This window comes from Pleurodeles waltl, chromosome 4_2 (genome assembly GCF_031143425.1).
Source record: "Pleurodeles waltl isolate 20211129_DDA chromosome 4_2, aPleWal1.hap1.20221129, whole genome shotgun sequence".
Taxonomy (NCBI): domain Eukaryota; kingdom Metazoa; phylum Chordata; class Amphibia; order Caudata; family Salamandridae; genus Pleurodeles; species Pleurodeles waltl.
Genome location: NC_090443.1, coordinates 341988324 through 342014193, shown reverse-complemented (window position 1 = coordinate 342014193; position 25870 = coordinate 341988324). Strand labels below are relative to the sequence as shown.

The window sequence follows — 25870 nt, the reverse complement described above, 5'->3', positions numbered from 1 at the left end:
GATACGGAATCCAGTCAGTACAGGGATCAATGAAAAGAATCATGCATATCACACTGAGGAAAACAAGCAAAATCACCATGGCTCCAAATATATCACAGAGCTAAGAAAACATAACAGGCTTCAGTGACATCATGACTACAACAACAGGTACAAGTCACTGTCACAACGTGGCTTCAACAAGAAAAGGCATCAGTGACAATCAACATGGTCCAATGACAACAGTCATCATTGACAATCACAATATAGCTCCTACAAGACTACTGTCTTTTGTTTTTTACATTGCTGGTTGACATGAGACTATTATCACTGGCAACACAGATAAGAATCGCTTAATTACCTGCAAATAAACATTTGTAGTAAATTGAGACTTTGCCACAGAGTGAATTATATTGTATTGTATACAAAGTCATTCTTACAGACCATTCCAATCACAAGAGACCGCTACTGAATCACATGTATCAATACATCTCTTTTTTGGATGGCAACTTGTATTGCATCTGCTAAACACAGAAGCAAAACAAAATATAATGGATTAGCCCTGAAAAAGAGGGATTACACGTGTTGTGACTTCACATGTTGTCAGAATTGAGGATTTCTTAAGATCATGTCAGAAATTTGGATTGCAAAAATCCTAATATCTTCTTTATTATCTTTGGACAAGCGTCATAATATGATTACCTTTGGGTATTGGCTAGTAAAGTTATACATACAAATATTATCTTGGACATTATAAGATAAGGTCAATTGGATTTATTGTTATCATATTTATATAATCTGACTCTGTATGAATCTTTAATTCTAACACATTTTGTTCTCGTATTTATGAACATTGTTCTACAAGTGTGATAAATCACAATAAAGTTGCCTGCTCCTCTAATTATTCAATTAATTTTTAACATTGAATGGTCTAGGAGTTGTGCACCCAGATGCTAGGCCGTATTACCTTCCTACCCAAATGATATTATATCTTTACCAATAAAGATCAGTGACAATCAACAAGAACCAACAGGTATCAGTGATGATCGACATAGCTCAAAAGAGAATATACATCAGAAATATCGCAGCTCCAACAAGAATTAAAAAAAACAACATGGCTCCAATGAGAATAGATATCAGTATCAATCAACAATACTCTAGTTAGAAAGCCATCAGTAACAATGAGCATGGCCCACACATATGTTTTGACATTAGTCAATCACAGTGTGGCACAAGTGAAAATAACAATCCCATTCTAGCTGCAATGAAAATAGATATCAATAAGTAACAATAAGGTGCCAAAGATACAAAGGCATTGCTAAAAATCACACGGACCCTTCAAGAATCGACAGAAGTCCAAAACAACATGGCTCATATGAGAATTAGCGGGCCGACCCAAAATAGCTCTAATGAGAAAAAGGGTTGGTTAATCACAGTGCAGTGCCTACAATTCAGTGTGAATCTCAAAATAATAATATGGCTGAGACATTAATAACAATCCGAACATGGTTTCAATACAAGCATGCATTTGTAAATCACAACATGTATCCAAACAAATCAGCTTCAATTACAATGATAACACTTGCCAAGCAATCACAACATAGCCCCCTGTGAGAATCAGCATCCATGAAAATCACGTCTTCTACTAGTATTAGTATCAATAACAATCACAAGAGGGGTATAATGGAAACTGCAGTAAGTAGCAAATGTACGCTGATACCAACTCAGATACAGATTTATTCTTACCTATTTTGAAAGCTCGATCATAAAACTGATCTCAGAGCACAGTTACTCTTTGAGTGAAAAATTGCACTGTCTTTAGTGACAAAGAATAGAAGCCCACAATGTAGGGTTACAAATAAGCAAATCCCAAAATGTGACAGTTTATATGACAAAGTATAGATATTTGCACTAACAGTTTCTGTCTGGGTGCCCAGGATTAAAACAGGGGGAAAACAGGATCACGCTTTAACTCATGAACTGGTACGTTGGACTTAAATCTGCTCTTCAAGAGGATGGCCTGATGACCACTAGCCAAAGGTGTGTTCCCTCCATGCCTCGTTTCCTAATTTAGCAGACATAAATTCTCAGAAGACATACGATCTGTTAAGAATGTGTGCTCAGGAGGGTAAACGTTAGCCTACTGTGATAATGAACCTGTAGCATTCACTTCAGTCAGTTCCAAAACCTCTTCTAACAATGATTTGGTCCAAGCAAATATCTCCAATAATATGCAAGCAACCAAAATCCATGTGGCTGACACCTTTGCCAAAACTGGTGTGGATCTTGGGAAAAGATAAACATACTTAACTCTCTTCAGTGCAGTCTTCCTAAGTAGGGTAATCTAATGTTCCCTTGCATTTTTTTCATCTGGCAGACAGAATAAGTCAACCATTTTGTTTTTATTCCAGGGATCCCATTTAGTGCATTCTGAATAAAGGTTTGTTTGGGTGTCTGATATCAACAGTCAGGGGTAGTCACCTAATGTTTTCAAGCCCCACAAACGTTTTCCTCATGCTCCAACCATAAGTCTTTGCCATCAGCATGAATTTCCAAAACTTCTTTTTTTTTCACCTCAGCTGTTTCTCCACAAACTGAATCGGCTGATCCATTGCTATAAAGAACTGCGTCACCACCTTCTCAAATTCTTCAACGTTCTAGGTTGTCTTTTCCAATTAGAAGACACATGAATTAAAAATAGTGCCCCCCATCCAATTCCTTGAGTATGGTATGGTCCTGTTCCAATTCATTGGTCAAAGTTGTCCCATCATGTCTCTAACAAACAGAAAACAAAGCACCCATTCCAGATCCACAATACAGGAAGGTGAAGCCTGGAATGGTCATTTTGAGACAACTGCATCAGTACTACGAGGAACAAAAAAGTAATGCCCATTTGGCATGTTTTTTGAAGCTTTGAGAACATTAGAACTAGTTATTTTTTATAGCAGCCATGACCAAATCTAAGCAGAGGGGACAGCCACAAATGTCGGTTTACAAGAAATAAGGGGCACAGCCTTCTTGACAGGCAAACTCATGGGAGGCACAGGTTCGGAGGCAAATGTCACAAAAAATACAAGTGCTATCATGTAAGCTCTGTCACAGGAGGCACTGTCTGAAAACCACCACCTACTCAGGAGCAGGCATGAAGCAAGGAGCAGCAATGGCATATCATTTAGAATGATGACCAAGCACACAAGCCAGCACACAATTACATGGCGAGGTATAGAAAAGCCACACAAGCTTTCACCTTCCACCACTCATATGGGCAGAGATGCAAACGGTGTCAGTCACTCACCAATCTGTTGTTTTCGTAGACATTCTCCTTGGAAAGCGAGTCAAAATCTCTACAAAAAACGAGAAACAAACATCAGACACAATGAGATGGGGAGTCGAGAGACCTGACAAGGAGATGAGAGACCAGGTGAGGGTACAGAAGAAATAGACCAGGAAGCAAAATACCTATGTTAAGACCCCACAGGCAGGCCAAAAAAGACGGCATAGACAAGAAGAGGTAGAAAAATAAAGTCAAAACACTTCCTCTATCCCCTGCTGTCTGTTGAAAAGGAGACAAACTCCCTGTCCAAAGTATGAACTAGAGGGGGGGGGGGCTAAAAGATGTGATAGTGAGACAAAGCAGTTAGATGTGGTGAAAGAGAGAAGCTCCAATGAGAGTGAAATCGGACAAGGAGAGAAAGGATCAGGAGGAAAGATAAAAAAACTGAATAGACAGAAAAAACAGCAATGGAGACAGAGAGACCCAGGAATGAGACAGAGAGACCTGATAAACAGGTGTACACCAGGAACCGAGACAAAAGACTTCATAAAGTGACAAAGACGTTAATGAGAAATAAGAGATCGTGCAAACAGCTAAAAGACCTGACAACTGGGCAGACAACACAACAAGGAATGTTGCAGGAACACAAAATCACTTCTGTAAACAAATACAGGCAAGGACATGAAACATCTTATAAGGAGCCCATAAATCTGGAGCCCAAATAACAATAGGCCAATCAACCGACCTTGCAGTCCCCATCATGTCATGTTAAATAATGGTGCCTTGCTCACCAATGAATCAAATGTTTAATTTCACTGACCAAAAATATTAAATTCAGTCACCCAGCATTTTCACTCAACCTGCATGACACATCAAGTTCGCTAAGAAGGCGAAGCCGTGGGATTTAACATAATACAGTGTCAATGCTGCAAAGGCAGACTGGACACATTTTTCAAGTAATCCCTCGGGTTCCACAAGTCCATCTTCGACCTGCTCAAACATATGGAGTGCTGCCCCTGGAAGTCCTAGTTTCCAGCTAAGGTTACATTTTTAAAAATCCCATTTTAAAGAATTTCAATCTAACTATATTTTCATAGGTGATTCTATAGTTAGACTTACTATGCTGTGCTTTGATTATTCTATCTTTCTGTATTTTATAGGACAATGAGATTTATATCTTGATTTTGATAAAAACCAGCATCTACCACAACTTGCTGCATGAGACACTGCCAATCTGAAATCCTGACTCTCTGAACTTTGCATTATGTGTAAAATATTGTATTGGTGAAGTCAGCTTGGGGACTATCTCTCCTCTTTAAGATTATTCAGAAAATGGACAGGGCTGTACGGCATGATTGTTAAGGGGATATGGTCTAACCTGCAAAACAGATCCTACACAGTTTAGATGTGAAACTTCTCCTCTGATCTGTTGCCACCACATCATGGCTCGATACTGACCTCTACTTTATTTGGCCTTTAGGGAACCAGTCAATGAGATGTTCAGATATATTGGCCTTAATAAACATCAATATGCTGACGATACTCAACTCTCTATTCAAATCAATTCTGACTAAGACTCTGCTAATGTGAAGGAAGGCATCAAATTAATCCAAACATTCACTCCAAGCACTTCCTAAAGTTTAATCTGGTCAAACTGCAATTCATTCTGATGTCACCAAACATGATGCCGGCTCTTGAATGGATCATGGAGGCAAACTCTTAGGAGGTAGACCATTGACAATAAGAAGAGCCAGATGCTTCGGTTTTACATGTGAAGACAATCTCTCTACAATGAATCATGTTAACAAGACCATGAAGAACATATATGAATACTTGGCATTCTAAAATACCTGTTTTCTGGAGAAGGTCTACATATGATAATCCGATCATCAGTTATCTCCAGGCTACATCATGGCCCTACTCATTAACCTTCCTAAATCAAGGCTACTGCCCTTTGAAAATGGCACTAAACTCTGCAGTGTGGTTCTTCAAAAACATAAGAAAAACCTAATGCACCTCACGAGTACTGAGATTACTGAACTGGCTCCCTGTAGAGAAACAATGCATAGTCAGAACAACATGCAAAACATACAAGCCATACATCACAATACCCCCAGTTACTTAGCTCATAAACAGCTTTTTTGGAGAAAAAAAATACTCCGGAAACAAAGAAAGTCTGCTGGCCAAAATTTAGAAAGCAAAGATCCCGAAACCAGTAATTCTCTGAGGCAGCTCCTAGGATATGCAACACCATATTTTTCCAAAAGCTGAGGAAGGCTTTTTCAAATTTGCATTAAAAAAAGGGAATGAAAGAACTCCTGTCCCAGTATTAATCTGTTTACCTCACCATAATGGCGCCTACAATCCCCTAAATACAGATTTAATCACATCATATATATAATCTATAGGTAAACTATTAATCAGCTCATACCTTTGTACAGATGTGCAAGCAGTATCTTTTACAACCTAGCCTAAATTTGTACTTTTGGCTGTATGTTGTATCTGTAACCTTGACTTCAAAATATATTTTACAACCTGCACTTGTTTTGTTATATAGATATTGTTTGAAATGGGGCTTCTGGTTGGCTAGGGTATGCGCCTAAGCCAGGCAGAATGCACCCACTCTAGTCAGGGAAAGGGAGTTACACATCCAAGATAACCCCTGCTCACTCCCTTGCACAAGCAGTCAGGCCTATCCCGGAGGCAATGTGTAAAGCGTTTGTACAACACACACAACATACGTGACGCAATAAATACACCACAAAGGAACACAACACGAAGTTATGTAAAAATAACTACTGCACAAAATATAATTAGACCAAACACAACATGTCAGAAGTATCCTGCTACCTTAGCAGTTGTCAGAACATTACACAGGTTACTAATACTATGCAAGAATAAGCAGTAGTCACAATAGAACACATAGGTACTCAGAATTCTACAACATAAGCAGTAGACAGGAATCACAGGAAGAAAGAAATGCTCTTGTCATAAAAGTATCATAAATGCCTAAATCAGGACCATCGTAAAACAATATCCGGCCCCTAAAAGGCACATCAGCATGTAGATGGCGCAAAAAGACACAGGCTAACATAATTAACCCACTATGCCCATATTAGGAACATGGACAGCCATATTCTTGGAGAGTACCTGTTTTTCTGCTACCAAGACACCTCTAGTGCTGTGATGTTGACGTGGGGGGGGGGGATAGTGGGCACTCCCTGCGCAAAACGGGGCCCGGTGTTGATCCTGGGGGAGGGGCTGATACACACCCCCTCAGGTTTGAGGGTCGGGGCCCCTCCTCAGACCCACGCTCCCTCGGGTTCCCCCTCTGGGCTACTACAGGCCCTCCAACGAAGGGGGGGCACAAACAGGACAAAAGAAAACACCACAGGGAAAGGGAGAAAGACCCAACGGTGCGGGGGCCTCCAGCGAGACTTCCTCCCGCAGTCTCAAGAGATAACTGGGGCCTCCATTTGGGCAGGGGGAGCCTCTGATGATGCTTCCTTCCCCCCACCCCGGTCCATTCACCAAACAACTAGGGCCTCTGGTGGGACGGGGAGCCTTCGATGAGGCCTCCTTCCCAGCCCGGCTTTCCACAACAGCCTGCGGCCCACCTGGACCGTAGCAGGTGGCAGGCACCAGAGTGGATGCCTGCTTGTGCCCCTGGGGACTCCTCGGAGAGTGCTCCGACCCGGGGGCACGGTAGGAGCACGCTTGCTCCTTTCTTCCTTCCTGTGGTGCCCCGGTGGTCCCAGGGGCATCACGACTCCAGGACGTTGAGAAGACAAAGCTGGGTCGCAGCGGTGAATCCGGGCTGCAGAGCAACATGCTTTCCAAATCGCTTAAGGCAAATCTTTCAATAAGCCTGTGTCGCATAGTGATTGTTATTGGCTGCACATTTCCCAGAGTGCCCTTAAAGCGTGAAAAGGCAGCACAACTAAGCGCCCTAAAGGCGCTAGATAAGGAAATGAAGCACTCTTTGGTTTTAAGCAGTTGCAGGGGTCAGGGGCCACAGCACCCTGCCTTAGAGGACAAGGTTCCATGGAGCACAAGGCAGCAGGCCCCAGCAGCAGGCCAGCTCAAGGTGGATGCAGGCAAGTGGTAGTTCCTTACAGTGACTAGGAAGGTCACAGGTCAGCACAGCAGCAGCAGCAGTCCATGGTGGTTCCAGGTGAGTCCCTCCAGCAGCATTCTGTGTTCAGTTCCAAGGTGTCACCCAATCGTGGGGAAAATTCCCCTGCACTCAGTCTTAGTGTGTTAACAGAGAAGGGAAGAGGAGGTTCCAACCAGTTCCAACTGGTTCTGGGAGTGCCCCCTCCCTCCTCCAGCACAGGCTCCAAACATCAGTTTGGGGTAAACAATCCTTTTGTGTGAGGCCAGGGCACAGCCTTTACAGATGCAGGTGTGCCTTGCCTCCCCCTTCTCTCAGCCCAGGAAGACTATTCAAAATGCAGATGTACCTGTGTACAGGCTGTCTGAGAAGTATGCACAAAACCCAACTGTCACTCAGTCCAGACGTTGATTGGAGTCAAACTGCAAAACACCAGAGTCGTGTGCACAGAGAAATGCTCACTTTCTAGATGTGGCATTTCTGTAATGAAAATAAAAAAATCCACCTACACCAGTAAGCAGCATTTCTCACTACCATTACAACCACACCAAACATGCCTACACTACCCCTCTTAAATCAGACAATAATCTTGAGACATAAGGCAGGGCATTTCCAATGCAGTCCTCTGAGAAGGCAGCACTCACAGCAGTGAGAAACCAAATAGGCTGTTTGTCACTACCAGGACAGGCCACGCTACTAGACACAGGTCCTGCCTTCTACATACATAGCACCCTGTCCATAGGTTTAGCTAGGGCCTACCTTAGGGCTGACGTACATGTAGTAAAAGGGGAGTTCTGGGCCTAGCAAGTAAATTTAGATGCCAGGTCCCTGTGGCAGCAAAACTGCGCACACAGGTCCTGCACCAGCAGGCCCGAGACAGGTTTGAAAGGCTACTACTTCAGAGGGTGGCGCAAACAGCGCTGCAGGCCCACTAGTAGCATTTATTTTACAGGCTCTGGGTATAGAGATCCCACTGTACAAGAGACATATAGGTAAATTAAACGTGCCAATTAGGTATAAGCCAATCATTCCAAGCTTACAAGGGAGAGCATGTGCACTTTAGCGCACACACACACACACACACACATACATATATATCCTATCAAGACTAGTTTATACATAATCTCATCCCCAGATTTGCTGTAAAACACAATGACATCAACATGACATGTTCCGTGCTGTAGGAAACTTCATATAAAACCAGTCTTTTGGCTTTGTTAATTATTGTTTTATGTTTTTTCTTGGTAAAACTTTATTGCTGGGGGGAGCTGCCAAGCCTTTCCCAATATAAAAAATATATATTGCCTAAAAGCAAAAAAAAATTGTTCTCAGGCTACATACACTCCCATAGTAATGGGGGGCACTGAAGGGAACCACTTTAGGTGAAGATGTGCGCATTGTGAAAGAACGCAATGCTATCACAATTAATATAATATATCAAGTGGCTGGAGTGGGTTGACACATATAGTATGCTGACATGAGCAGAAAAAATAGGCCAATAGCAGAACAGGACATATATATATATATATACATACATACATACACACACACACACACATATACATACACACACACTACTGGTGATAGCCAGTAGGTAGTTATAGTTGATACCAACTCTTTCCACAGATGAAGCATTTGTTTTGCTAAAAACTCTGCCACCATTTGAGGAATCTTTGGAAAAACAATTCAAAAACTAGTGTAATAGTTACTTCAGCTGCTGTTTGGTAGGTTTCTGGGTGATTTGTCAAGCATGGACCAAGTAAAGAGGGAGGAGGGGTGGGGGGTTGTGGTCCTAAAATGCTTTTTCCCCCATACACTGTCATTGGGGACTTTTCAGTTTCAAGACACAATTACAGCCTGAACCACTGAACGGAATTACACCAAATTTTGCAGAAAGGTAGATCTTGGTCTGGTCTGTAAAAAGCCACTTTTGTAATTTGGTGTAAATCTGTTGAGTAGTTTTGGAGCTATTAAAGGAAACAAAATATAGATATTTAGGGATGCGGATCCGAGGGTACACGTGGAGGGGCCACAGGGAGAAAAGCAAGGCCCTGATTGGCTGGCCACATCCTGAAAGGAAAGTTGTGGCTGCCATTTTGTTTCTTGGCTGTGTCCCCAGGGAGAAAACATAGATAAAAACAAAAATAATGGGCCAAGATAGAGCTATCCTGACCTCATAGGACACATGGAGAGGTCTCCGGGCAAAAAATTGCCCTTTTTTTGTGGGGGGGCCGTTCCGCATAACCGCGGATCCACCACAGCACAATAGCATGATCCCCAGTGTAAATCCATTATGGATCCACAGATCCAAAGCCCAACTGGGAAGAAAACACTCTGCTGTGCAGTGTGGGGTTGGGTGCATGCAGGTGGGGGTGCAGGGCCTGCCCATGCATGGCAGTGGTTGTATTAATGTATGGTAATTATATATTACTTTACGTAAAAAAAAAAAAGAAATTCTCTGGAAAAAAACAAAAGGTGACAATGATATTATAGTTAATTTGACGTTTTACTTACACAAAACCATAGAAATTCAGCAGATATAGTTACATTTATAGTGCTACTTATCTGAAGAAACTATACCTCATGAAGTTAAGTATCATTAGGCCACAAGTTACAGTTACTTAAACACAGGTATAATTATAAGTGTAACTAAAGCTGCTGAATTTCTATGGTTTTGTCTCGGTAAAAAGTCAATCCCTACCATAATGTCCTGTAACGTTTGGTTTAATTCAGTGAAAATATATATCACAATCGAATTGGGGGAGATGGCCTAATGGTGTTCATTTTGTAATGTACTTAGATTTATTTTGGAACCAGTACAATACGAATTGAAAGTTGTTTAATTCTTGCACTTCTTTGCTGGTGTGAATGGACTGCTTCAGATTGAGGATAAAAGCATTTGCATGACACCAGTGGGTTATAGCTGTAGATGAGAGGTGAACTTGATATATTAAAGGGGATAAGTGCAATATATATATACACACACACACACACACACACAAATACATATATATAAATAATAATAATATGAAGTACCGTTAGCATTGGCACTTTATGATTTGGAAGCATGTTAAGATTATGCGAGACCAATGCATGTACACTTGATTATTTAAAGCACTTTGGGATCATGTGGTTATGGACTGAGAGGACTGATTGGATAGGTACTATTTTTATGACTATATATTATGGTGTGCTATTTAAATGGGATAAGTGCATTGTGCATTTAAAGCACTTTTAGCATTGGCACTTTATGATCTGAAAGCAGTTTTTTTATCCCTGTGATGGTAAATCTGAGAACGATGCATTTGCCCTTTAGTATTTTAAGGACTTTAAGATTGTGCAGCCACAGAAAAGTGCTTTTACGTTTGAGTACATAAACCTGTATGAACCTGCTTACTTAGTCAACCTGTATAATATCTTGGCAAATTGTGAGATTAAGTATTAGGGTTCCACCTGGGTGATGGCTATGACTCCTGACTCAAGTGAAATCAAGTAGAATGTTATAGCAATCGGTAAATTCAAGAAAATCATGTCTTGCAGATATGAACTAATTAGGACCGAATTATGAGAAGCACTCACTAGATCAGAAAGGCTAATTGTTTTCTGTGGACATTGTTTCATAGAGAGATTTTTTCCAAATTTTGGTCTAATGGGGAGTAATGAGTTCTACAAACAATCCGGTAGTGAGTTCAAAGTTCTACAATAATAAAGCACTAGATCTTAGGAACTACACCTAAGTGCACGTGGAAAGTCTGAGTCCAATATAATGGCAGACAGAGAGAGATGAAAAGAGCTCAGAAAGCATATAAAATGTTTGATGAAGGAACAATGTCCAATAGAATAGATGGCAAACAAATGGAGGGAAAGCAAAAAAGATTATAAAAGAATTAGAAAGTGCACAAATCATGGAAAACAATAAATGGTGGGAGATGACAACTTTACAGAAGTACACTAAACATAAAAGAATTACTAGAGGACTGTGAATTTTATTAATGCCCACTCTTAGTGATGACCTGATAAAGAGCTGGCAGAACGACACAACTGAACACTCATTTAAATTAATGTGAACATTTATAACACATGCAGAAAGAAAGTTGGAAAAAAACAATGGAGGGAATAAAGGAATTGGAACATGAATTAGAAAAACACAAATCAAATTATGAAATTAAAGGAACTTTGGAGTTGATGGAAAAGGAGGTTAATAAACATGAGACTGAAGAGGAAGCCAGAAAAGCTAATAAGTTCAACAGGGAAAGACTAGATTATGCTAAAGAAGGATTTATATCTTGGAAGGAGGTTTGACACTATGAGAAATAGGGAGCCTATGAATATAGCCCTTGGACATAAAGTGATGCCAGATCTGGGGGACAGCTCAGAGAAAATCTCAGAAGATGAAGGTCCCTCCTCATCAAACCTGGAATTTTCTGGGGAAATGCATCTTATACAAACGTGCACAAGACAAAGAGGGAGAGAAGGCACAAGAAAAGAAGCCTGGGAAAGGGGAAAACCAAGATTTAGAGAAGTAGGAGAAGAAAGAAGAACAAAGCTGGGAGGAGAAGATCAAATAATGAAAATGAGGCACCTACAAAATGTAAACATGATTATACACCTTTCATCCAAAGCCCTTAATGAAGACTGAATTTGAGTGTTGTACAAACATTTATCTTTTTGTCCAGAGGCTGATTTGGACCTTGCAAATATGAGAATGTATCTACATACATTTTCAAGATAGCTAAAAAAAAATGAAAAACAATTTGCTACTCATACTCAAACAGACTGCGATGCAGATACAACAAAAGCATCTGTTCTAATAGTCAACGATTAACCACATTTAAAAGCACTGGTTATCTTGGGAGAAGAGTCCCAAGTATCACAGAGTGAAGATTGTACCCAAGATACATCAGAGGTACAATTTATTTTAAAAATGGGCCTACCCAACAGGAAGTCTTGAAAGAGTAGTTGTAAACCACAATCAACATTTTGTTCACAAATGCCTACTACAAACAAGGATCGATGTACTTCAGGACCTTATGGTGAAAGAGATCAACCAACTGGCCCTTAAAAAAACCAAAACGACTAAAAGGAGAAATGGCCTGAGCAATAAAGAATGGCAGGATATAAAGGAATTACAGTAGGATCAACAAGTTGCGATCAAGGCCTCTGATAAAGGCGGGAATGTGGTGATTCAAGGCTGCATGATATAGATATTAGAAGCAGAAAGACAACTCAAAATTGAAGAGCACTATACTAAACTAAAAACAAATCCGATAAGAGATTATTGCAAAATAGCATTGTAAACTTATGGAATGAGCAGAATTGGGTTTAATTGACCAAGACGAATATATAAGTATCTAAAAACAGTGCATCCCCTCATGCCAACTATCTACTTTCTCGCCAAAGTACACAAAAATATCATAAATCCACCAGGCTATCCAATTGTGAGTTCAATAGGCTCTTTACTGCAAAACACATCAAGATACAAAGATTCTCTTCCAATATGTAACTGCACTCCCATCATACCAAAGAGATTCAACAGATTTTTTAATAACATTCATGATATTCCCTGGAAGGATGATTATCTAATGGCAACAACAGATGTTGTATCATTTTACACATCTTATTCAGCACTGTGATGAATTAAGAGCATGTAAATATTTTCTCAGTGCGAGGTCCATTACCATTCAAACATGTTACTGGAAAAGTTTGAATTCTGTTTGAACCGCAATGTCTTTATGTTCAATGACACCTACTACTTCCAACAACAGGGGATGGCCATGGGGACATCTTTTGCTCTCACATATGCGAATCGAATGATGGAATATTCGGACACAGAAGTTGAATGGACGGGAAAAATAAAATCAGGAGATGTTAGAACACATCAAGCTATGGACCAGGTTTTTAAAGTGGAAAGTCTGGAACTCTTTAAACCGTCCCTGAATAAGAATTAATATAATCTGAAATTTACCTACACCATTAGTGTGGAGGGAATTGATTTCTTGGACATTGAGGTTTATATTCAGGATAGTAAAATTTGTAGTAAAGTTCCTTGCAGGGCTACTTCCTGTAACAGTGCCACGCATGTAAATAGTGAGCCCTTTGGAGAACTGCTACGCACCAGACAAAACTGTTCAGAAATAAGTGAACTTGAACATCAGGCAGAGGAAATGATCGCTCACTTTGAACAGAGAGGATATCCATCGTATGGCCTTCTAAACTACATTTCAAGAGCCAGGGCTAAAACATCAGAAGAATTACTAATAATGCAGAACAAAGAATCCAATAAGAATAAAGACATCCCATTTATTATGGACTATAATATAAAACATCATTAGCCAAAGAAAATAATCAGAAAGAACTGGAGAATTCTTCAAATATATGAGCATTTCAGGGAATTTCTCTCAGATTATACACAGATCACCTATAGAAAAGTAGCCTCTTTGGGGGGTTTTTTCAAAGCAAATCCACACTCTCCGGCTAAAATCCTTGAAAACAAGCTGGATTACAAAGTCTGGATTTTGGAAATGTACAGAGCCTGCGAGTGTGGGGTAACAAAACAAAATATGAGTTATATAACAACAAACAGCATAAAATCAGAGCATATCAAATGTGAGACAGAATATGTTGCATATGTGCTATGATGTACTTGTAACAAGAGCTAAGTGGGCAGTACAACAAAAAGTCTAAAGCAAGGGTTCTCAAACATATACGAGTGATTATAAACCAGGACTTTTATAACTCCGTAACAAAACACTTTCAGGAAAAACTTAAAGGAAATGCAAAATAATTGTGCCACTTTCGCATTAAACATATCAAGATGGAGAAAAGGGGTGGTGATTGTGAGTAAGATTGAGAAGAATAGAATCAAGATGATTTCTACTAATGAGAAAGGAAGTGCCTTTGGCACATAACCTGGATACGGAATTACATTTACACTTGTGAAACTATATTTAATGAACTGAAAATTCAACTTCTTCCTTCCCTCTTTGCTGCTCTACTCTCCCTCTTTTACTTTGTCTTTCTCCCTCTCTACCTTTAACAGCAACCTCTTGGACTTTAGGATACTGTGCAATTTGCGATCATGTTCCGCAAAAGTGGGAAGAGAAAGTGGGAGAGATGGCCCAATGATGTTCATTTTTTTATGTACTTAGACATATTCTTGGAACCACTGCAATGTGAATTAAAAGTTGTTTAGCACTTGCACTTTTTAGCTGGTGCAAGTGGATTGCTTCAGATTAATGATAAAAGCACTTGCATGACACCAGTGTTTTATGGCTGTAGAGGAGAGTTGAATTGGATATATTTTATTTTCTGGATTCAGGACTCGTAAAGGGGACAAGTGCAATATATGTTTTGAAGTATCATTAGCATTGCACTTTATGATCTGGAAGCATGTTACGATTATGTGAGACAAATGCATTTGCACTTCATTATTTAAATGCACTTTGGGATCAAATGGTTCAGGGCTGAGAGGACTTAGTGGCTAGGATCTCTTTTTATTTCTATGACTACATCTTATGCTGCGTTATTTAAATGGGATACATGCAATATATATTTAAAAACTTAGCATTGGCACTTTATGATCTGAAAGCACCTTATCGTTGTGCAAGATTAATGCACTTGAATTTGATCATATAAAGCACTTCAGGGTCTTGTGGATCTAAACTGAGAATATATACTGCCCTTTTTATCCCTGTGATGGTAAATCTGAGACCGATGCATTTGCATTTTAGTATTTTAAGCACTTTAAGATTATGCTTCCGCAGAAAAGTGCTTTTGCATTTGAGTATATGGATATTTTCTGTATGAACCTGCTTAATTATTTAACCTGTATAACATCTGGGAAAATTGTGCAATTATGTACGAGGATCCTACTTGGTTAAATGCCATGTCTCCCAGGTCAAGTCAAATCAAACAGAATGTTATAACAATCAGTAAAACCATGTCTTGCACATATGAACTAATTAAGATCGAACTATGAGAAGTACTCTTCAAATTACAAAGGCTATTTATTTCTGTGGACATTGTTTCATAGGGAGATTTTACCTCTTAGAGGAAAATTGATAAAAGTTGAACGATTATGTTTTGTGAAGAAACTGGCTGAACCGAAATGCATACCTATTTTAAATGTCTGTAGTACTTTACAGTGATGATGAGTGTGTCTTGGGACGTATTGATGTTTACACTTATAATGTTTTAAGAGACTGGAGTACTTTATAGTAACGTAAATATCTCCTTAAATGGCTGCATTTTTAGACTGATCATATAGAATACAGTGTGTTTTATGGTTTAAAAATGTTGATTTGCTAAGAATTGCTAATATTTTTTTTGAGAAAGTATAAAAAACGAACTAATATATGCAACAAAATAAATGTGAGATAATGGATGAGCCCAACTTAAATGCCCATGTGTGTAAACAAGCAATGCAATGATTCTCAAGGAAATGGATCAATCTGTTGAAACAAGAGCAGCATTCTAGTTGGTTTTTTTCCAAAACAGAGTTGAAGAACTATCATATCATGTCACTTTAAAAAAAAAAAAAAAAAAAAAAAAAGGACTGTGCTATGGAACTCGATGGTTTAATCGAAGGTAAAATGCCGAAACGCATTGGTCATCTGCTCGTTATGCACCAGTGATGAGAAGAAAATAAAGGAATGGATGACTCAAAAGGATTGTTGTGCCACTTCTCAAGGATGTGAAAGTAAGGATAGTGCTTGGAGATTATATGCATAATACCTAGTGGTGGTCGCCACCAGGTAGTCATAATTAGGACCTAGTTTCTATAGAAAAAGTGGTTTTTGTTTTGCTAATAACTTTGGCGCCATTAGATTAATCTTCACAAAATGTTTGAAAAAACAACTGAAGTCACTTCATTTGCTGTCTTAAAAATTTTGGGTGATCGGTCAAGCGAGGTCTGAGAAAAAGGGAGGGTCCCAAAATGTGTTTTACCCATTCATTTTTCCATAGGGATTTCGGACAGAAATAGCGCCAAAACCACTGGACAGAATTACTCCAAATTTAGAGGAAAGGCAGCTATTGGTTCAGAAAGAGGTATTTTGTTATTTGATGTAAATCTGTTCAGTAGTTTTCTAGTTATTAATTGAAAACCAAATTTGTATATATAGGGACGCTGCTCCTCCGCGGATTCGGGGAAAAAGCAAGGCCCGGATTAGCTGGCCACAACCTGACAGAAAAGTTCTGGCCGCCATTTTGTTTCTCGCATTGCCTAGAAGGGGTGGGAAAAAACTGTGTAAAAACATATAAAAGGGTCACGATACATGTATCTTGACCCAATATACGACACATGGAGGGGTCCCTCAGGGACCCTCATGGGCAAATAAAATTTACCCTTTTTTTATTTTTATATTTTGGAGGAACTGCAGATATGAGGATCCAACTCAGATCCTGGGGCAAAGCAAGGCCCTGATGGGCTTGCCCAAACCCGACACAAATATTAATGTGTGAGTAAAAAAAACATTGAAATTCTATAAAAAAAACAAAGATTGCAGGGACGTTATAGTTAGGTTGACGTTTGACCCATACAAAACCATAGAAATTCAGCAGCTACAGTTATACTTATCAAATCAAATCAGGGTTTATAAAGTGCAACTCCTCACCTGTAAAGGTCTCGAGGTGCTAAGGGGGTTTGTCTTCCGAGCTTCAGTCGAAGACCCAGGTTTTAAGGTCCTTCCTGAATTGGGGTAGCAATGGTGAACGCCTGCGGTGCAGGGCAGGGTGCTCCAGCTCTTTGCTCCGAAGTAGGTGAAGAATCTTCTACCAGCCGAGGTCTTCCATATGCGGGGTACAGTGGCTAGTGCTTGTTGAGCGGAGAGGTCTGGGGGGATGGTAGAAGGTGATGCAGTGGTTCAGGTAGGCAGGTCCTAGGTCGTGGAGGGTCTTGTAGCATAGACAGGGAGCTTGAAGTTAATTATTTTCTTGACAGGGAGCCAGTGGTGATCTCCTAGGTGACTGGAGATATGTTCGCAGCGGGGAATGTCCAGGAGGAGTCTGGTGGAAGCGTTTTGGATGTGCTGTAATTTTGTGAGGTTCCTCTGGGTGGTACCGGCATAGAGGGCATTGCCATAGTCGAGTTTGCTGGTAACCAGGACATGGGTTAGGGTTTTGACACAGTCCTTTGGAATCCATTTGTAGAGCTTCCAGAGAAGTCGGAGTGTATGAAAGCAGGAGGATGTGACTGAGTTGACTTGGCGGGTCATGGTGGGGAGGTGGGGGGGGGGGGGGGGGGAGAAAGGTGAGGGTCAATGGCCACCAGGAGTTGTTCCTGGTTGATGTGGATAGTCCCTGGATGAGGAGCTAGGTCTTGTCAGAGTTGAGCTTGAGGGAGATGCCCTTCATTCAGGCAGCGACAGCTTCCATCCCGTTGTGGAAATTCTTCTTGGCAGTTGTGGTGTTTTCGGTCGGTGAGAGGATCAGCTGTGTATCGACTGCGTAGGAGAGAATGTTTAGTCAGCGGTCCCCAACGATGGACGCAAGAGGAGCCATGTAGACGGTTAGTTTGCGGCTCAGGGAGGAGCCCTGTGGAACTCAGCAGCTGATCTCCATAGTTCTGTGTGGAGCAGAGGGTGAGGTGCGAGACCATCCCGAAGGCGGCTGATAGGTCCAGTAGGATGACGGCTACTGTATGGCCACGGTCGAGGAGCGCACAGATGTCATCTGTGGCGTAGAGGAGGGTGGTCTCAGTGTTGTGGTTGCTCCTGAAGCCTGACTGGAAAGTGTCCAGGATGTTGTTGTCCTCGATGTCCTTACAGAGCTGAGTGTTGATGGCCTTTTCGATGCCCTTGACTGGGAAAGGCAGTACAGAGATGGGACTGTAATTTTTTAGATCCAGGGGGTTGGCCGTGAGTTTCTTCAGGAGCGGGTGGATCTCGGAACACTTCCAGTCCTCTGGGAAGGTGGCTGTCTCTATTGAACAGCTGAGGGTATGTCGGAGCTCAGGTGAGATGGATGTGTTGGCCTTGTTAAAAATGTGGTGAGGACAGGGATCCTAAGGGGCTCCGAAGTGGATGCTGCTCCTAATGGTGCAGGTCTCCTCTGCAGTGAGAGTGGTCCAGCAGTGTAGGGTCTGTGGTGGTTTGATGGGACAGATTTGGGGGGTTGGTGGAGGGCTCGGAGGGTCTTGGGAACTTAAGCTGTTGTATATGTCGTTGGTTTCCGGTGGAAGAAGTTGGCTAGCCTGTTGCAGAGGTCTTGGGATGGAGAGGTGCATGCTGTTTCTGATTGGAGGTTGGCAAACTCTTTGACCATGGTGAAAAGCTCTTTGATGTTGTGAGCGGTGGAGCTGATGCAGTCCTGCAAGGTGGCTTTCCTAGTAACTTTGAAGTGGTGGTGGGATTTGGTGGGCGCTCTGAAAGCCTCAAAGTCTTCTGGGGACTTGCTGTCCCTCCATCTTTTCTCAAGCCGTCTGCAGGTGCACCTTGAGTCCTGGAGTGCGGGGGAGAACCAGCTGTCTTTTTGGCGGTGGTGTTTGGCTGAGGTCTTACCGAGAGGTGCTAGGGTGTTGGCTCATTCTGAGATCCATTGGTGGAAGTTCCATGCCAATATGTTAGCGTCTGCGGTGAAGGGGGGGGGGGCAAGACTTGCTGAGGGTGTTGGAGAGCTGTTCCTTGGTGATGCCGTTCCATTTCCTGCTTGGGGCTCGGTGTGTGTGGAGGTGGATGGTCGGTGAGGTGATGAAGAAATGGATGCAGTGATGGTCAGTCTAATGAAGTGTGGAGGTGTTGTCAATGGTGATGTTGCTGCTGGTGGAAAAAATGGCATTCAGTGTGTGTCCTGCGGTGTGTGTTGGCAAAGGGACCAGTTGCTTTAGTCCTATTGTGGCGAGGTTGTTGAGCAGGGAAAACGGTGATGGAGTGGTTGCTGCTGCTGTCAATGTGGTAGTTGAGGTCGCCGAGGAGGAATCAGTTTGAGGAGGCGAGAGTGCGAGGAGAAATTATTTCTACGATGCAGTCGCTGAAGGTTGAACGGGAGCAGGTTGACCTGGGTATGGCGTGTATCTGGGTATGGCGTGTATCTGGAAATGGAGGTGCTCCATGAGGGGGTAAATGTTCTTCAGCTTTGGTTGTCAAGCGGAGGGAGGATTTGTGTAGGATGGCCAGGCCGCCGCCTGGGTGGGAACGCCGGCCTTTAGTAGCTGGGGATGGCAGAGGCCGGTGTAGATGCTGGATTTGTCCAAGTTTCGGTGAGGAAGGTGATGTCTGGGTGGGTGGAGTCCAGTAGGTATCAGAGTTCTATGGCATGTTTGTGGAGGGAGCGTATGTTGAGGAGGATGCGGCTCTGGGTTGGTGTTCAATGGTTCTGCGGTGGGAGGGTCCAGTGTTTGGTGTAGGGTGAGAGTGCGGTGGCAGTGGAGGTAGGAGAACGTATCTAAAGAAACTATAACTTGTGCCGGGAAGCAACTTTAGGCCATGAGTTATAGTTTCTTAACAAAAGTATAACTCCAAGCATAACTATAACGGCTGAAGTTCTATGGTTTTGTATGGGTAAAACATGAAACTAACTATAACGTCCCTGCAGCCTTTCATTTTTTCATTTAATTTCATATATATATAATTACCTACTGACGGTTGCCAGTAGGTAGTTATAGTTAGGACCACGTTTCCATTTAATTTTTGACTTGCCTATATCGTTGGCGTTGTTTGACCCCGCCCTCGCCATGCACTGCTAATTACCCCACATATTTCAGCAATCATGACATCTTTCATAATATCACTGTAACATTTATTGTAAAATTATCCATAAATAAACTATGCATGGCAGGGGCGCGAGCTATAGTTACCTTAGGGCACGAGTTATAGTTACTTGAAATAACTATCCCTGCTGAATTTCGAAGTTTTTGTACAAGTAAATTCAGAACCTAACTATAACGTCCCTATAACCTTTGGTTATTTTAAGTTAATATCTATGGCTTTTTAAATTCTATTTCCTAACTATAACATCCCTGTAACCTTTGTTTTTTTCAGTGGGAAACAAAATGATATATATTATTATATTATATATATATACACACACATTTTATATACACACATATACATCAGGGATGTGGAATTTAATAAAATATCTACTTGTCCATGGGACAGGTTGCTTCTTAAATCTACTTTTCCTGTAAAAATAAAATCTACGTGTCCCTTTGGTGCTGTGTAGTGCAGCAACAAATTATGGCAGCAATCTCATTATGTAAGAGCTCTAGTAATAGCCTCTCTGATTATGCCAGGGCTACTACTATAGTAGGGCTTGAATACTTGCAATTTCAATCCCTACTATAGCAATTTCCTTATGTTGCCACCTTTCCGCAGATCTAAATACTGTGGTTAGAGGAAGCAGTAAGCAATAGTTCCAGGGCTGGAATGCCTTTGAGTCTGCAAACCTACTAACTTGCATGTTTTAAGGATTTTCACCAGCTCTTCTCTAATCTTTTTCCATAATGAGAAATGTTGGAAATTTACTCCTGACAATGGCAGAAGTAGAAGTTCTTCCAGGGCTGGGAAAAAAAGTGGTTGGAGGGAAACTGAACTTGTAAACGCTCAATAGATTTTCACATGAGCAAATCTACACATGCATATTTCATCATGCTAAAATACAATTCACATATATTGTCTAGGAGTACAATTTCCTGGTCTATTTCTGTACGTTCTTGTGAATTCATGAAAGTCACTCGTTAAAGACAAATACAATGGGTACACTTTTGTGACTTTCTTTCAGAATTGGGTCTTCTATTTCTCTATATCTATCTCCTGGCTTTACTGTGAGTTATCACATTCTGCTCTTCCACAAGGAGCATATTGGCATTCAAAGTATTTTTTCTTCAGTGCCAGGAACTACTGTGGCAATCAGTGGCATAATAAAACTGGAGGGGCCCCCCTACCTCCAGACTCACTAAAGGCAGGTGCTGTGCTGAGGGGCCCCCATGAGGTGGGCTGTGGGCCCTTTGTTACGCCACTGGGGGCAATGTGTGCTTTTTGAGACCAATTATTTTTTTTTCTTTTTGCCAGTGTTTTTTTTTTTTTTACAATGGTGAGTGCCTCGCAGCTCCCACAACAATAAAGTGTTACAAAAGCCATGTCAAAACAAGACATGCATTGGCAAAACCAAAAGTCTCATAAAAATGCTGGATCGGTTGGCTTTGCCAGTGCATGTTAATTTATTTTCATGCTTCCCATAATCTTGTTGAAAACGGTTACACTGATTTTCCATTAGGAATATTTTTGGGAAGTACTCGCATGCATCAACACATTTTACTAAATGACGCTTCAAAGAAATAGCACCTAAAATTTCATAGTAGCAAAACATTTTTTTCCTACTTTTTTTCTGAACATTTTATTTTGGAAGCAAAGAACAATCACTCTTGATTACAAGCTTCTGCAAACATTTGCATCTAATCAGAGCGTTCTGGGAGCATTATACTTAGCCTTTTATTGTTAAACCTTTCAAACAAGTGTGTACTTTTTTTTATTTATTTTTTACTGTAGTGCAGCGTGACCTTAAAACGTCTATTTACAATGCTCACCCTAATAATGAAGGCGTTTCATTAATGAACCATAAATACAAGTTTGAACAGCATTAACATATGGACACATATTACCTTAACTGCACACAGTTCCCTTCTCTGTAAACTGGCAGACAAACGTTTGTGCTGGAGGGGATTGGGCCTAAGTGTCCCAAGGAAAAAATAAACATGAAAACTTGTGGCGTTTGACCCCAAACAAAATGTCCCACTAGCAGTCAGACAATAGGAATTCCACATCCCTGATATATATATATATACACATACATACATACACACACAATACCTACTGGCAGTCGCCAGGAGGTGGTTATATTTAGGACCTAGATTCCATAGGAAAAGCGTTTTTAGACTTGCCTTTATCTATGGCACTGTTTGCCGAACCTTCAGGAAATGTTCCCAATTTTCTTTTCCTCTAGGGTCCTCTGGAGCATGAAAATTTTCAGGGTTATCCATTAAGCAGGGACCAAGAAAAAAGGAGGGGGGGTCAGAAAAGTGAGTTTCCCATGGCAACTCCAATAGAGTTTTTATACACGACTGCAGCGTGCATCGCTGGTCAGAATTACACCAAATTTGGCTGAAATTTAGCTTTTGGTCCAGAAAGCACACTTTTTTGTTATTTGGTGTAAATCCTTTCAGTAGTTTTAGAGAAATTAAAGGAAAATCAAATGTGTATATCTAGGGTTGCAACATTTGCCACAAATTGTGAATGTGCGCCACAACAGGAATGGCGTGATTGGCTGGCCGCAACCTGAGCTGAAAGTTGCTGCTGCCATTTTAAGTAACGGAACATGGTCCCTGAGGCTGAAAACAAATAAGAAACATAGTATAAGGGGTCAGGGTGGAGGTATTCTGACCATAGGGCTGAGCTATAGGGGTGTTTGAGGGTCATATTATAAGTTTAAAACAAAGAAAAACATTTTTTTCACCACATGCAATATTTGTGAATACGTCACGACGCTCAGAGCGGCCCCCCGTGTAACGCTGCGGCGAATTTGGGAATATCACAGATAAAACAAACAAAACGATTCACAGGCTCTCAGACCCATTCAGACAATCATGCACTCTCTCAGACCTTCTGAGGCACTCATGCACCTACTCACAGACCCACTCAGACACTTATGCATCCACTCACAAACCCACTCATACACTCTTGCACCCACTCACAGACTAAGTCATACACACAAACTGGCATGGGGTTGGGTGGTTAGAGGCTTGGCTACAGGGCCTGGCCACAGCCAGGCCCTGTGGCCAGCCCTTGCCGCGCACGCCCAAAGGCCATGCACGGATGTGGTTGGATTAACGTAAAGTAGTAAAAACTTACTTTACATTAAAAAAACCAAAGAAATATTCACAAAAAAAAAAAAAAAAAAGAAGGTTACAGGGATGTTAAAGTTAGGAAATAGAAAAAAAAAAAAAAAACTTAGAAATTCACACAAAAAAAAAAAAAAAAGGTTACAGGGATATTATAGTTAGGTACAGAATTTACTCACACAAAACCATACAAAATTCAGCAATTATAATTACCAGCCCTAACTATAACTTACACCCGCGCAATGCCCTACTTATGACCTCACATATTACGTCTCTCATGAGATGGTCAGTGACATCACTGATGACATCATCCACCTAAAGACTTTCACACCCTACTCACACACCCATACAAACCTCTCATACAACCACTCACACAACTACTCATACCCATTCACACACCAATACACACAAAAACTCACTCGTAAAATGTACTCACACTCCCAATCGCTTACTCATATAGCCTGTCACACTGCAATTAATCACAAACTGACTTATACACACAAAGTCATTCAGACAGCTACACAGCCACCTAATCCAATCTTCACTTATTCTGGTATACAGCCACTGGCAGCCACTCACACACCCATACACACACTTACTCAGCAATGCATCCACACAGCCACCCACCCAGTCATACATACAGCGACCCAGACAATGAACCACTCACCCATACAACTACTTGTACACCCACTCATTCACCCACACAACAAATAACACAACCTGTCACTCACCCACAGTTACTCACACCCTCTCACTTAGTCATATAGATATTAAAACATATACTCACTCTCCTATACAGTCACTGACCCAAGTATACAGTCACCCACACGTTCACTTACACACTAACTCACGCATACAGTCACTGACACATCCATGCACTCATCCATACACTTTCTGACAGGCTCTAACTCACTGAAAGAACCTGTCAATACACTCATATATATATATATATATATATATATATATATAATTATACCCACAAAGGAATGAACAAGTGGTAAAATATTATTGTGTCCACATTGTTCATTCGATATTGTGGTTATTGCTGGGGGGGAAAAAGAACAAAGGAATAGAGCATCAGACACTTAAGTCTGAAAATGTTGATGTATCACCTATAGTTCTCACAAGAATAAAAGCGGTAACACGTGCCACTGTGCACTAACATGAGTTCGGGATAATGTTCCTCACAATACTCACATGAGGTCGGGTCGGTGTCTGTGGATCAGTGCACAGAAGGCCAGTCCATCACGAAAGGAGGAGCTAAAGTCACGAATCTGCACCCCAGAGTACCCCTCGCACTGCAGGCGGCACCACTCTTGCATGGCCCTCACCGCCGACATCCTAAGGGAGGAACGGGCGAGGTGTTGAAGTGGGCAGTTTAGGGTTAAAGTGCTTACAGGCATGTGGGAAACTTGGTGGTGAGATAATGTGATAGGCTGAGGAGGTCAGTGAGGGCCAGGATAAGGTGGGAAAAGAAAGAATGCCAGGTCGATTAAGGTCATTCTTAAGGGGCGGTTAAGAGGGCCGCTTGCTGAAGGACGTAGGCAAAACAGGGCAGGATATAGTGGGTAAAGGGTAACTGTCTGAAAGCATGACAGGCTGGAACATCGACAGCCGTGTGAAAGGGTTGCATCCCCGAGGGGGTGTGGGCAGGCTGGCGTGGGGAACTGTAGATTTACTGGTAAGGGGAGGGACTGTTAGGTGAATGCAGCCTCGGAGGAGAAGGTGCAGGCTGGTGAGTGAGTGGTTATCTGGTTAAGGGACCCGGCTGAAGGCTGAGCCAGCAGGCACTCCAGTGTGTACGTGAGAAATCTGGAGACAGGCTGGCGAGTGACTATTCAGGGCAAGGGAGCGGACGGTAGTGAGCAGTACACCGGCAAGTGGAAGAGGGAGTTGGACTGAAGGTTTCGGGCCGGCCGCTGGGAGAGGAGCCAGTCTGTGGACTCCGGGCACAGGCTGGGGTGTGGGCCTGGGGGCGGGGAAGCAGGCTTTACCGAAGGGTTTTGGCCCTCCCTCTCGGGCCTGTGTTATGACCAGGCCGCGGACTCTAGTGGTCGCTGTCCCCCGGTTACCCCCTCCTCCCACCAGACTGCCCCAGTACCTGAGACCGAGGACCGGTCTAGCGTCGGCCACCCCTCCCTGGCTCTTCGGCCTCCGTTCCTGGCCCAGCCCCTCGGCTCTTCCTGCCTCCTCCGCCGGTGCTCCCCGTTGAGTGCGAGCCGGCTCCTCCCCAGCGCCGCCCGGAGGGCGGGGGGGGCCGGGCCGCGGTGAAGGAGGCTGCGTGTGCGGTGTGGGGGGGTCACATGGGGTGAATCACAAGAAGTGATGAGCGGCTGAGCAACGAGGCGACAGCCGCGGAGGAGTGGAGGGGGGTGATTGCATGCCGCATTCAGATAAAACTGAAATGTCACATCATCTGGAGAATTTGAATGTATGTACTCACAATTGTGTTGAGTAAGTTTTAGCCGGGGATAACTTAAGGGGTGAAGCAGGCGAGAGGGCAAGTGAGTCCTACTGTGTCGCTTGAAGTCGGGCGCGTTCGGCGGGGTCCAGAAAAACTAGGTTTGAACTTGGTGCCTATCGAATTCACGTCTTTTCTTTGCAATTACTGTAAAAGCCCCATGATAATCCGTGCCAGTGATAGATTCCCAGCTACACTTCAAGTTTTACGTAA

The 25870-nt window shown here is 42.1% G+C and overlaps 1 protein-coding gene across 3 annotated transcripts in view; it reads right to left on the bottom strand.

Moving 5' to 3' along the window:
• MICALL1 (MICAL like 1) overlaps positions 1-25665 on the bottom strand; it is a 242969-nt gene extending 217304 nt beyond the window's left edge. Inside the window, exons 1-3 of one of the 3 annotated variants that reach the window (XM_069231399.1) lie at positions 25298-25665; positions 24394-24537; positions 3272-3320 (exon numbers count right to left, since the gene is read on the bottom strand). In XM_069231399.1, coding sequence (XP_069087500.1) covers positions 3272-3320; positions 24394-24536 — 192 coding nt within the window. In that variant the 5' untranslated portion in view covers position 24537; positions 25298-25665. The remainder of the gene's footprint in view (positions 1-3271; positions 3321-24393; positions 24538-25297) is intronic. The other 2 variants (XM_069231398.1, XM_069231400.1) reach the window with 2 other exon arrangements.
• Positions 25666-25870: the final 205 nt, after the last annotated feature.